Here is a 12611-nt window from a genome sequence, read left to right on the forward strand (position 1 = left end):
GGCGGTCCATCCAGTCCAGCGGTCCATCCAGTCCAGCGTCCTGTCTCACACAGTGACCAACCAGTTCACCCCCATGCATTCAGTTGCAGGTGAGGTCATGTACAACCCGGCAACAAAGAAATGTTCAGAATCGCCCCGGAACTCCAATTGACCATATTCTTAAAAACACATACTCAGTACCTATTCTACCACATGACTATTTCCCATTTATATATTCAATTTTTATCCCATCTTCTGTCCAAGAAGCTCAGGGCAGCACCCATGTTTCCTCTCCCATTTTATCCTCACAACAGCCCTGTGAGGTGGGTTCGGCTAAGACAGAGTGCCAGTTCCAAGGTCGCCCCTGCAGCTTCATGGCAGAGTGAGGATTTGAACTCTGGGCTCCCCACTCTAGGCCAACACTCTGACCACTTTACCACACTGTATCTTGTGCTACCAAATCAAGCCAAAATCCATTCTGTGGCCTAGTTAGCAGAGGACTTCCCCGGTCCCCTTGTTTAACATCTTTTATTCTTATAAACTAGCAATCCTGGGAAACTGAACGTGGAGCTTCGTGCATACCAACTGCATGCTCTATAACTGACCTCCAGTCTAGGAAGATATAGCCTCCATTCGGATGCCACGATAAAATCTGACACAGGAAGATTTGACACTCATAAGCTTATACAAAAGAGGTTTACAAAATTATGCGCAGGATAGAGAAGGTACAGAAAGAAGTCCTTTTCTCCCCTTCTCACAACACAATAACTCATGCGCACGCAATGAAATTAAGGAGCAGTACGCTTAGAACAGAAGCTCAAGACAATGCATCCTCCTGGTCTGAACTGAGATCTAAGTTTTCTGTCTCGTTACCAATGCTGATTTCTCCACACCTAGTACCCCTCTGCATATCACACCTCACCCATCCACACCTGCTATTATCATTCACATGCTGTTGTCATTCCACTATATGAGGACAGATGGACACACATTCTAGCGGTAGCTGAAGAAGTGAGCAGTGACTAGCGAAAACTCACACCCTGCCACCGATTTTGTTAGTCTTTAAGGTGCTACTGGACTCCGGCTCTGGAAGAGCCACATCCAAATCCCCACTCATACCATGGAAGCTTGCTGGGTGACTTTGAGCCGGTCGTACTCGCTCAGCCTAACCTACCTCACAGGGCTGTTCTGAGGATAAAAATGGAGAAGAGGAGACTTATGTAAGCCACCTTGGGGCCTCCACTGGGGAGAAAGGTGGGGAATAGATGACGTAAATAAACATTACGTGGGTGAAAAGTAAGCCTGCCGAGAAGTTTTCGGCTTGCTTTCGGCTGTCAGCCACCTCCCTGTCTATCTAGCCACTCCACTGCACAGGCTCATAGCCGGGGGGGGCGTTGTTTGGTGGGGCATATAAATGTTTAAGGGGGGAGTTAAATTACAGTTAATTAAATTACTCTGAATGCCTGTCTTTAAAGGGGGAGGCTCCGAGCCTGTTTCTGGCCCTTCCTTTCAAGGTACAGGGCAGCAAGCGCACCAGTTCCTGGGGGGAGAAGCTCAGGGGGCATTTAAATGCCTTTTGAGTTCCTTCCACAGGGCAAGAAAGCTTCGAAGGGCACTCAAGAGCGGCACCTTCAATACATCTCCAACAATCCCCCTTCCTGCTAGCCCAGTCCTTCTGTAGACCACTTCGGTCATGATGAGTCTTTCGAAAGCATTCCCATGAGCCTTTGGGAAACATGTAAATTAATCTGGGCTGTCTTTTCCTGGGTCCCATGATGCTTCCCCCAAATTCCACAATGGGAGGGAGAGGGAAGCTTGAGGCCAGGCCACTGTGCTCCCACCTTGGCCGCTGCCAGCAGCAGGCAGTGGGGAGGTCTCTCCTCAAAAATAAGGTTTCCGGCCTGGCTGTTTGTGGGGCAGGGTTTTCAGTTAAGGGGGCGAGGCCCCAAAATGCCCCTGCTGTAGCTACGGGCCTGCCACTGCGTCCCCTGAACCTTTTTTTTTTTTTTACAATGGAAGAATGCCCCAGCTTTGGGTCTCCATGCCAATATGGTGTAGTGGATAAGTGCGCGGACTCTAATCTGGGAGAACCGGGTTTGATTCCCCACTCCTCCACTTGCACCTGGCTGGATGACCTTGGGCAAGCCATAGTTCTGATAAGAGCTGTTCTTGACAAAGAGTACCAGGGTCATGATGCAGAGGCAGGCGATGGCAAAACCTCCTCTAAGTGCCAATTGTCTTTTGACAATTTGAAAACCTTACGGGGTCGCCATAAGTCAGCTGTGATTTTGACGGTACTTCCCATCACCACCAAACCACTTACAGGGAAGTCTAATTCCCACTGATTTCAGTGAGAGGACTTTAGGCACATGCTTTACATGGAAATCAATGGGTCTTGAAGACATTTACCAAATGCAGGGGTGTCAAACATAAGGCCCGGGGGCCGGAACCGGCCCGCCCAGGGCTCTTATGCTGCCTGCGAGCAACTAGTGCAAGGGAGAGAACAGGAGACTGATCAGGGAGGAGTGGGCGGAGCCACTCTGAATGTGGCTTCAGCATGGCGGAACAACTTCATCTGCAGCAGTCAAGCAGCGTGGGAGCATCTATCCAGTGCTGCACTGCTGGCTCTCCTGTCTGCCCATGTGGGTTTTCCTTTGCATCCCCCTCCCAGCCCATGGGGTCTTGCAGTGAGGATACACCAACTCGGAGTTTACCAGCTGCTGTCCTTGATATAGTTTATATCTCCAGTAGCTGGCATTACATTTTATGGCACAACAAAGTGGCATTCATGTCAGATCCGGCCCTCGTAACAAATGAGTTCGACACCTCTGCCCTAGTGTGTGCAGACTGGAGGAGTTCTTCTAAGGTTGGAGCTGCATGCAGTGTTCCCTCTCAGCTGAGATGGTGTGTGCCAGCTCACAGTCGTTTAGCCTCCGGATCACAGATTTTTGTCCTAGCTCAGGAAGGATGGCGCCAGAGCAAACTAATTAATGCGCCGGCCAAATCGCTCGCTCACAACTTTAATGCCGGCAGCTCACAAAGCAGAATTTTTGCTCACAGGACTCCATGGCTTGGAGGGAGCATTGGTTGTATGTCCATTGCCATGTTATTATGAAATGTCCTTGTCATCTTGTTTTGACACATCTTGGAGCTGCTCCAGCACTTGTCCACGCACATCGTTCAGTGCTAGCTGTGTGGCGGTGGAGTCAAACGATATTATTTATTTTGGGTCCTCGAGTCACAGCCAACTTAGGGTCACTCCATAGAGTTTTCAAGGCAAGAGTCACTCAGAGGCAGTTTGCCATCACCTGCTCCCTGGTATTCCTGTATGATATTAACAGCTTGGTTTTACTTGTAATTGTGGTTTGCCATCACCTGCCCCCTGGTATTCCTGTATGATATTAATAGCTTGTTTTTACTTGTAAATGGTAGTAGTATGAAGTTCTTGAAGAAGAGCTATCGAAACGAAGATCTAAATCCGGAGTCTTCGTCCGATCTATGTACCATTTATGGACTTCCACTATTCTTATATATGCAGGGCTTTTTTTGTAGAAAAAGCCCAGCAGGAACTCATTAGCATAATAGGCCACACCCAACAGCAGAAACTCATTAGCATATTAGGCCACACACCTGACTGCACAGCTCATTAGCATATTAGGCCGCACTCCCACGTTACCAGAAGTGTAGTCATCCAGCCACACCCACCTTTTGCTTCTTATTCTGTTTACCTTGTTTGTTGTCAAAACCCAGGGGGTTTTTTTGTAGGAGGAACCCTTTGCATGTTAGACCACACACCCCTGATGTAGCCAATTCCAATGAGTTCCTGCTGTTGGGTGTGGCCTGTTATGCTAATGAGCTCCTGCTGGGCGTGGCCAACTCAGGAGCCAGCCGGAACTCCGTTCTTGTGCGTTCCTGCCCAAAAATAGCCCTGTATGTGTACCACTAATGGACTTGCACAATTCATGGACCTGTACATTGTATGATGTAAATTTATTTTACTGATATATGTGGTCCTCTGTTATTCTTATATAAACTACCTCTGTGTTGCATGACTTTTGAGCAATTGTGATCTGCGTTATCTACACAATGCTTGCTTGCTTTCTGTGAATTAGTACACTGTGATATCACATTGGTTTATGGTATTCTTTGGAGGTTTCCCATCCAAGCTCGTAGGTCTCCCATCCAACTACTAACCGGGGCTGACTCTGCTTAGCTTCTGAGATCTGACGAGAGGTCCGCCCACTCCTCCCTGATCAGTCTCCTGTTCCCTCCCTTGCACTAGTTGCTCGAGGGCAGCATAAGAGCCCTGGGGGGGCCGGTTCCGGCCCCCAGGCCTTATGGCTGCCAGGTCAAGGCATTGGGGCAGAATTCTGCCAAATCCTGAGTATATTTTGCCTGTCTCTATCTTCCTAGAAGCACCTGGTTGGAATATGTTATGCCCTTCTTATGTTCTTATGGCAGGAGTGTAGCATTGAGCCTAGCATCCCGGGCAAAGCCCTTTCTTTGCTGAACGGGTATGTCCTTTTCGGATCGGAAAATGTCCATTATCTTTCGGAAGAATCACAGTTACGAATATGGATTTCTAAACCTGGATATGGAAAGAACTTCGGGGATCTGATTTTATCTCCAGGGCCAGAAAAGTTCTGGAAAGTCTCACAGAGGGTATGGATTCCGTCTTATCTTTTAGAAACCGTGTAATTGTCTGTTAAAAGCTGATAAAACGGAAGACTCTCTTTACAAAATAAGAACAGCATCCTTGATTCTTCTGTGATCACCTTTTGCTAGTTCTGTCGGGTTTGGGAATGGGGGGAGAAGATTGGCTACAGGTTATCTCCGGTGCCCAGACATCCGGTAGATTTTTCCTAGGAAGTGAGCCCTGCGCATAAAAGATATTTGGGCGAGGGGGAGAATACCCGAACCTTGTCCCAAATAAAAGTCTAACAAGATCCTTCATTTCTCAAAAGCTGTTCATTTCGGTTTGGTCAGCGGCAGTTTCCAGTCTCGGGATGAAAAATGCCACTCTGTCCAGGAGGGTCACGGCTTTCCTTTTAAAGGAAACAGCCCGAGTAAATCGAGAAGGACGCCTCCGCTCTCTTTGGTGATTTGTGTGAAAGAGAAATGGAGCAAGGACAGACAATTTATACCTCTTTCCTCAAAGTGACATTTTTACTTTAACTGTTGTGGCCCATTTGTCTTCCTTAGCAGTCTGGCTTACACAGAGCTTTTTTTAAAAAAATCGGACCCGGATTGTCACCTAGATTGGTGTGAGACACGGGGTAAAAAGTATTTGGTATTTGTTGAAGTAATGAAGTCATATCTCTTTCCTCTTGGCTGTTAGACATATCTGTTCAACAATTTTAAGTTGGAGTAAGTTAGGAGTAAGTTAGGAGTACGTTAGGAGTAAGTTAGGAGTAAGTTAGGAGTAAGTTAGGTGTGACTAAGGTGTGACTAAGGTGTGACTAAGGTGTAACTAAAGTGTGACCACCATCTTGGGACACAGATGGGACAAGTTGCTCAAAGAGACAGAATTCCAGAGCCATTGAAGAGGCTTTCACCTCTCCCATTAAGTTGGAAGCAGGTCTTCCAACATCCTGTCCTAAAAAGAACACATAAAGAAGAGACTGGATTTATACACTGCCCTTCACTACCCGAAGGAGTCTCAGAGTGGCTTACAATCTCTTTTCCCTTCCCCTCCCCACAACAGACACTCTGTGAGGTCAGTGGGACTGAGAAACCTCAAAACTGCTTGTGAGAGAACAGCTCAGAGAGAACTTGTGACTGATCCAAGGTCACACCAGCAGCTGCATGCGGAGGCGTGGGGAATCCGTGCCCCTAACAACTGCACCAAATGAGGCAAGTGTGAGGGAGTGGTTAGAATGCTGACCTAAGAACAGAAAGTATACAACAGGATAAACTGGAGAAAGGGAACCTACTGTCCTAAACCCCTTGACCAAGGGGAAGGGATTAAAAAGGTACCAGATGGTTTGCCTCAACCTGGATAGCCCAGGTAAACCCAATCTTGACAATTCTCAGAAGCTAAGTAGAGTCATCCCTCGTCAGTATTTAGTTGGGGGACCTCCAAGGAAGTCCAGGGTTGCTAGTCAGAGGCAGGCAATGGTAAACCACCTCTGAACTTCTCTTGCCTTGAAAACTCTGTAGCAGGGGTGTCAAACTCATTTGTTACGAGGGCCGGATCTGACATAAATGAGACCTTGCTGGGCCGGGCCGGGTGTGTCATAAAATGTAGTGCCGGGGAGCGGAGATATAAACTTTATAAAGGACACAAACACAAAGAATATTTTTTACTTAAAATAAAAACATGCTTAAAACATTAGCTCTGTAAGCTGCAAACCTACTTTTGATTTATCGACATTCACCACAGAGATCTCATGCTCAGAGTTTTGCGTCTAGGACCCAGGTTCAAACATGAAATGGCTGAGCGAGTGAGAGAGTCTGGTGAAGCAAGCTATGATGCAGCAGCAGAACTGGAAGCAGGAGATGGCCAGTTCCCCTGCAGGCCTGATGGAAGCCCTCCGGGGGCCTGATCCAGCCCCCGGGACGCATGTTTGACACCTCTGCTCTATAGGGTCTTCATAAGTCAGCTGCAACTTGACGGCAAAGAAAAAAAATAGTTTGACTCTGTTAGACCAGCACTGGCTACTCTGACTGGTCGCAGGCAAAGAAAGGTCTTTCCTAAAACATGTTTGTCTTGCCTGGAAATGTCAAGGATAGACTCTGGGATCTTCTTCAGGCAAAGCAGGTGATCTGACCCTGCCCTTCTACAATTCCATCCCCTCCCCCCTTTTTGTAATTCACAAAGTGATTTTAAAGTGTAAGTCCTGCAGCCATCAGCTATGTGGCAGCCGGTAGAAATCAGTGTTCCCTCTAAGCTGAGTTAGTGTGAGCCAGCTCACAGTTGTTTAGCCTCCGGCTCACACATTTTTGTCTTTGCTCAGGAAGGGTGGCTCCGCAGTGTTCCCTCTAAGCGTGTGAGCTAGCTCACAGTCTTTTAGCCTCCAGCTCTCACATTTTTGTCTTCGCTCAGGAAGGGACGGCTCCAGAGCAAACCAATGTATGCAGTGGCCAAATCACTGGCTCACAACTTTAGTGCCGGTAGCTCACAAAGTAGAATTTTTGCTCACAAGACTCCACAGCTTAGAGGGAGCCCTGTGAGCAGGTGGTTTGGCTTCTGCATAAATCCATTTGCTCTGGAGCCCTCCTTCCTGAGCTTCCTGAGCTAAGACAAAGATGTGTGAGCCGGAGGCTAAAAAAACGTGAGCTGACTCACACCAACTCAGCTTAGAGGGAACACTGGCAGTGACTCATGAAAGCTCCTCCACTGCCACAAATTGTGTCAGTCTTTAAGGTGCTGCTGGACTCTTGCCCCTTTCTAGTGCTGCAGACTGACACGGCTGCTACCCATCTTGACCTACATCCTGAGATGGCTGCGTGGATCTGCTTTCAGACTGCAGAGCAGACCGAAATTGAGTCCAAATGTTGCATTTGAACAACTTCGACGTGCAACGATTTGCTCTCTTTCCTCTGTGGTATCGACTAGTGTCAGAACGTAGACTGTAAATGTCTTGGGGCAGGGACCTACGTTACTGCCTCCTGCCGATTCAGACCGAGGACCACATTAAACCATCTGCGATCGGATCGCCTGGCGCGTTACATTTCTGGTGGGAAAAGTAAAGTGGCAAATGAAAGGTGGGATCAGGACCATGCCGCTGGGCAATGGGGGGGGGAGGCATAAACTTTCCCCCCAGCACGTACACGGTTCTCCCAAAGTGGGTCATTCCCCAGGAACTATTTACTCCAGCAGGGCAAAAAAGCACCTTCTCCCTTCATGTTTTTCCTATTGGAACAAACAGCCCTTTTGGGGGACCAATTCAGATCAGGAAAAAGAGTCAGCCCACTCACCACTATGGTCCTGATTCATATTGGGGGGTTTTCCTTAACCGCCACTTGCAGAAGTTTAAAAAGACAGGAGGTCTAACCACCAGTCTCCAGAGCTGCATCTAGTTCTGCCCTTTGTGAGCACCCAACAGGCCTCAGTTTTTCCCCTGGCTGTTCTAGTAACTGGAAATTCAAAGGACTGAGCCCAGGGCTTGCGATAAGCAAAATAGAACAGCTGCACAATTCATTTCCAAGCACGAAAGAACACATCCCAAACAATTTTTTTTTTTTTTAGTATTTAGGGGAGAGAGAAGACACACAAAAACAATTATCACTCAAGGTACCACTGGATTCCCCCCCCCCCTTAAATTTCAAAACCAAGCAAAAGACAAAATGCACAGCAAACAAGAACAATGAACATTATTCCAAGGTTCCACAATAATCCCAAGGCCCTGAAAACCCATCAGATGGAAAGAGAGGCCCCATTTAGTCCCGTGACAGTTTCAATTTTTTTTTTAGAAAAAATGAGTTTCAAGATACCCTTCCATGTTCCAGACAAAATATTTTTTCATGCCTGCCGCATGCTCCCCCCAGCCCCCATACCACCCTCCAGAACCTGTTCAATAAAATCATCATCCCTTACTTGGTTTAAAAAAAATAAAAATAAAATAGATATATAATAGAGACATAAAAATGGTACATAACTTGGCAGGCATAGTGAAAAAGGGGGGAGAAGCTCTCTCAAAAACCCTCTTCTGTACAGACAGACAAGACTTTGGGCGGGGCTGCCCAGTCCCACTCCCTCCAGAAAGCTTTCCATCTTGGGCTGAGGAAATTCAAAAACACAACATGACAGGGAGGGAGAAAGAAAAAAGAAAATAAAGAAGTTAGTGCAGTTTTGAGATTCAAGCCACTTACCAGCCTTCTCTTGGGCTTTATCAGAGGGCGGTTCTGCCCGTTCATTTTATGATACAGTCCACAGGCGTTACAGAGATAATGCCCCGTGCCATCTCTCCTCCATAGTGGGGTTGAGGTAGCGCCACAGTTTACACACTCCCTGCCTTCTGGAAACAAGAGGGGACACAGTTCATTGAGAGACAGCAAGGGGAGAAAAAAGGGAGTTGAAAGAGGTCTCAACATTCCCTCCATCTAGTTCAACATTCCTTCCATCTAGTTCAACATTCCCTCTGTCTAGCTCAACATTCCCTCCCAGAGGGCCAAAAAAGCCAGCAGTGTTTTGGTGTGAAATAAAGAGTGGGGCAGTTCAAAGTCACAATTAATTAAATAAACAGAACCTGCCTCTTTTTAACTTTTGGTAGGCCAAATAACTACTGGTCTGGAATGGCGGTAGGACTTTTTTAATTCACACTTATCTCTAAGCTCACCCAGGCATGACAACAACACAAAACCACAATACAATAAGAGCAGCAAGGTGAAACAGCCATTGCAAAACTATACATTCTAAAAAACATTATTATTTTTCTCTCTGTGGTCAAAAAGAAATTATACAGATTAAATCCACACCAGAAAATGTACGCCTCTTTCTCCATGATGCATTTTCCAGGCAACATTTTAATTGTAATGAAACGCTTCTTTAGGAGAGAAATAGAATAAAATTCTCAGAAGGAACCCAAGAGTTTAAAGTGTTTTTATTCTCAGTGTTGAGAGTATTTTGAAAAGGGGTTGTCACTTGGAGTCCAGATACTCTCCCCCACTTTTGAATCTGGGAAACTGGTTGTGCACTTTTGGGGATTCTTTCAGGGGCAATTTTGCCCATAGACAACTGAACTAAAGAAAAGATCTGTGTATGCTAGGAACCTTGCTACGTGTATTGTTTTGCTCCTTTCTTTTTTTTATGCACATCCGTTCATGTCATCTATTTTCTTGGGCAAATTTCCCACTTTTTTTTTTTAAGACTAGATACAGGTTCATTTAGGAATTAACATACTTGACAGGAAAGAGGAGAAACGGAGAACATAAGAACATAAGAGACGCCAATGTTGGATCAGGCCAATGGCCCATCCAGTCCAACACTCTGTCACACAGCGGCCCAAAATACCAGGTGCCATCAGGAGGTCCACCAGTAGGGCCAGGACACTGGAAGCCCTCCCACTGTTGCCCCCCCCTCAAGCACCAAGAATACAGAGATAGGTCCCTAAGTACATCTCTAGCTGAGAGAGAGAGTAAAACTGAGTGTGGCACTTCTGAGAAGAAGGGGGAAAATGCCCTGAGATTAGCAATCTGGAGACAAACCAGGAATGACACTTGACCGGAGAGAAGGTGCTGACCTCACTATCCTATCTAATTGTCTTCTTACTGCCCCCTCCAGGGTCTTCTCTTCTTCTTTATACACCAGGCATTTTCTTTTCCAACAACTCCAGTGTCAGTTGCCACCAGCAAGGGGCTACCAAAACTTGGGAGCTAAGTCCAATTTCTCTAGGCTATCGCTAGTTTCTTCCTCTGCCTTCCTCTTGCAAAAACAAGCAAACTGGACATCAAAGAAGCCAGGCTGTCAACTTCAGCTTGAAAAATATAGCCATTCTGTAGGATAAGAGCCCAGAAAATCTTATCCAGCTCTCCTTCTGCTGTTAATCTCCATTTCTTCATCTCTGCCCTTACTGAGCTAAAGCCATCGAATCCCCGGGGATTACATAAATTCCACTGTAATCAGTGGAGTTTACTTGCTCAGAAAGATTTCATGGTTTCAGATTATCTGGGGGATTTAAGTGTCATACATTTATAGAGGTAAGAACATATGAAGAGCCCTGCTGGATCAGACCAATGGTCCATCTAGTCTAGCATCCTGTCTTACAGAGTGGCCGATTAGTTCCTCTGGACATAGAGACTGAGGCCTTCCCCTGATGTTGCCTCCTGGCTCTGAGATTCAGAAGCTTAGTGCCTCTAAATGTGGAGGTTCCTTTCAGTCACCATGGCTAGTAGCCATTGATAGACTTATCCTCCATGAATCTATCTAATCCCCTTTTAAAGCTGTTTCTTCTGGTGGCTATCACTTCATCCTCTGACAGCAAATTCCACATTTTAATCACTCTATGGCCCCGTTCACACAAGGCGTTTTGGGCCGGGAGTGGGCCAGATTGGAGACGGAGCAAACAGGCGCGATCCCACGCCAACATCTGGCTTGAGGTGTGGTGACCAGAACTGTACACGGTACTCCAAATGAGGTCACACCATTGATTTATACATAAATCCTTGCCTGCCCTGGAGAGTTAGGATGGGTAGCAATATAATCTGAAACATAATTTTTAAAAATCACCTCTATATTTGCTTAACTCTGATAATCATATCTGCCCTGAGAGTTGAGTGTCAGTTTCTTAAAGCTGCTCAAGCTAGGGCTTTGGCTATTCTTCCGGAAACAGTGTCACATGACTGTAAGCAAGCTAACGCTAAAGAATCTCTACTTGCCCTGTGCACAAAGGGTGCCATTTTCCTAGCTGTTAATGGGCAGGGTTGGTCAAGGGACCCAATTATCTCACCCAACCTGGTCTGTCCTTAAACAGGATACCTTGTGAGCCATAGCCTTGCCAAGATGGTGTACATGATAGCATTTGCAAATTGCTGTGAATGCTCTAAAGTCATACAGACTCACACACACACAAAGGACCAGTCGAGGTGCTATTAGTCGTAATTGTATTTCCACATATTCAGCCCGCTCGGCCTGACCTCTCCCTTCCTCTGCTGTGTTTCTCACTGTTGAAAATTTAGATTGTAACCTCCTCGGGACAGGGATCTGACTTTTTTGTTTGTTTGCTTGCCTGGCTTATGTCAGCCGGTGACGTATCCCATTAATGGAAAATACTGGAATACTTTGGTCGCCATTGACATCATTAGGTGTTGGGTGTTACAAGATAAAAACACTCAGTATATATTGGGTTAAATGTCTGTTTTGTTGTTACGGGAAATCACATGCTTTTGTGTAAGCCAATGTTAGTTTAGGTCTGCCAGCCCGGGAAAATTCTTCCTGATCTCGGAGTTTGATTGGAAGCAAAGTGTTTTTGCATTTTATGGCTCCTCTTCCCGTCTTTGTTCTGTTTCAACAAGAAGTGTGTAAGAGTAGCCATTGCAAGCTCTTCTAGTCTCGTCCTTTGTAGAGTAAGGATGTAACTGTTTAGCTGTGTTGTTATTTTCTTCCCAGTTACCTTTCCCTGTGCTAGAATGTAGTAAAACCTTTATATTTTAAACACACATGGACTCTGAGTCTGATTATTGTACTCTGGCATTGCTAAGCTGTTTTCCTTTGCTGAATTACAATTTTTATAAAAACTCCAACATTAGGACACCTCTGACAGCTGTCCGCTGCGTGCTTCTGAGTTTCTCCCGCAGCAGATCCCAACACCGATCTTTGATTCGCTTTTAGAAATGTGCTGTCCCCTCCCCAGGCCTGCCAACCTCCATGTAAAAGCCAAAAATGAAAGCTCACGGGAAGAAGTGGCATTCCAAAAACAACATCTGTGACAAGATTAACGAAGAGTCAATAAAGATAAGTTGCAAAAAGGTTTACTGTAGTGATTCTGTAGAAATCTTTCTTCTATTATCGCTCACGCGTTAACGAATGCTGCGCAATGAAAACAATTCGTTTCACAATATTTGCTTTATCCGAGCATGTAGCAATCCCAGTTCTTATCAATTACTACTTATCAACTCTTGAAGGAAACATTCCATGTTGACTAATAACAGAACCCAAGAGTTGATCAATAGGAAGGGAAGGGGAGGGGAGG

General features: G+C 46.0%; 1 protein-coding gene across 8 annotated transcripts in view; it reads right to left on the bottom strand.

The window, feature by feature from the left end:
* GATA3 (GATA binding protein 3) overlaps window positions 1–12611 on the bottom strand; it is a 99799-nt gene that overhangs the window by 13452 nt on the left and 73736 nt on the right. For 6 of the 8 annotated variants that reach the window (XM_015414086.1, XM_015414088.1, XM_015414085.1 and 3 more), the window contains exon 4: window positions 8794–8939. In XM_015414086.1, the coding sequence (XP_015269572.1) occupies window positions 8794–8939 (146 nt within the window). The remainder of the gene's footprint in view (window positions 1–8793; window positions 8940–12611) is intronic. The other 2 variants (XM_015414091.1, XM_015414090.1) reach the window with 1 other exon arrangement.

Source organism: Gekko japonicus, unplaced genomic scaffold (genome assembly GCF_001447785.1).
Source record: "Gekko japonicus isolate JY-2015 unplaced genomic scaffold, Gekko_japonicus_V1.1 scaffold3653, whole genome shotgun sequence".
NCBI classification, from domain to species: domain Eukaryota; kingdom Metazoa; phylum Chordata; class Lepidosauria; order Squamata; family Gekkonidae; genus Gekko; species Gekko japonicus.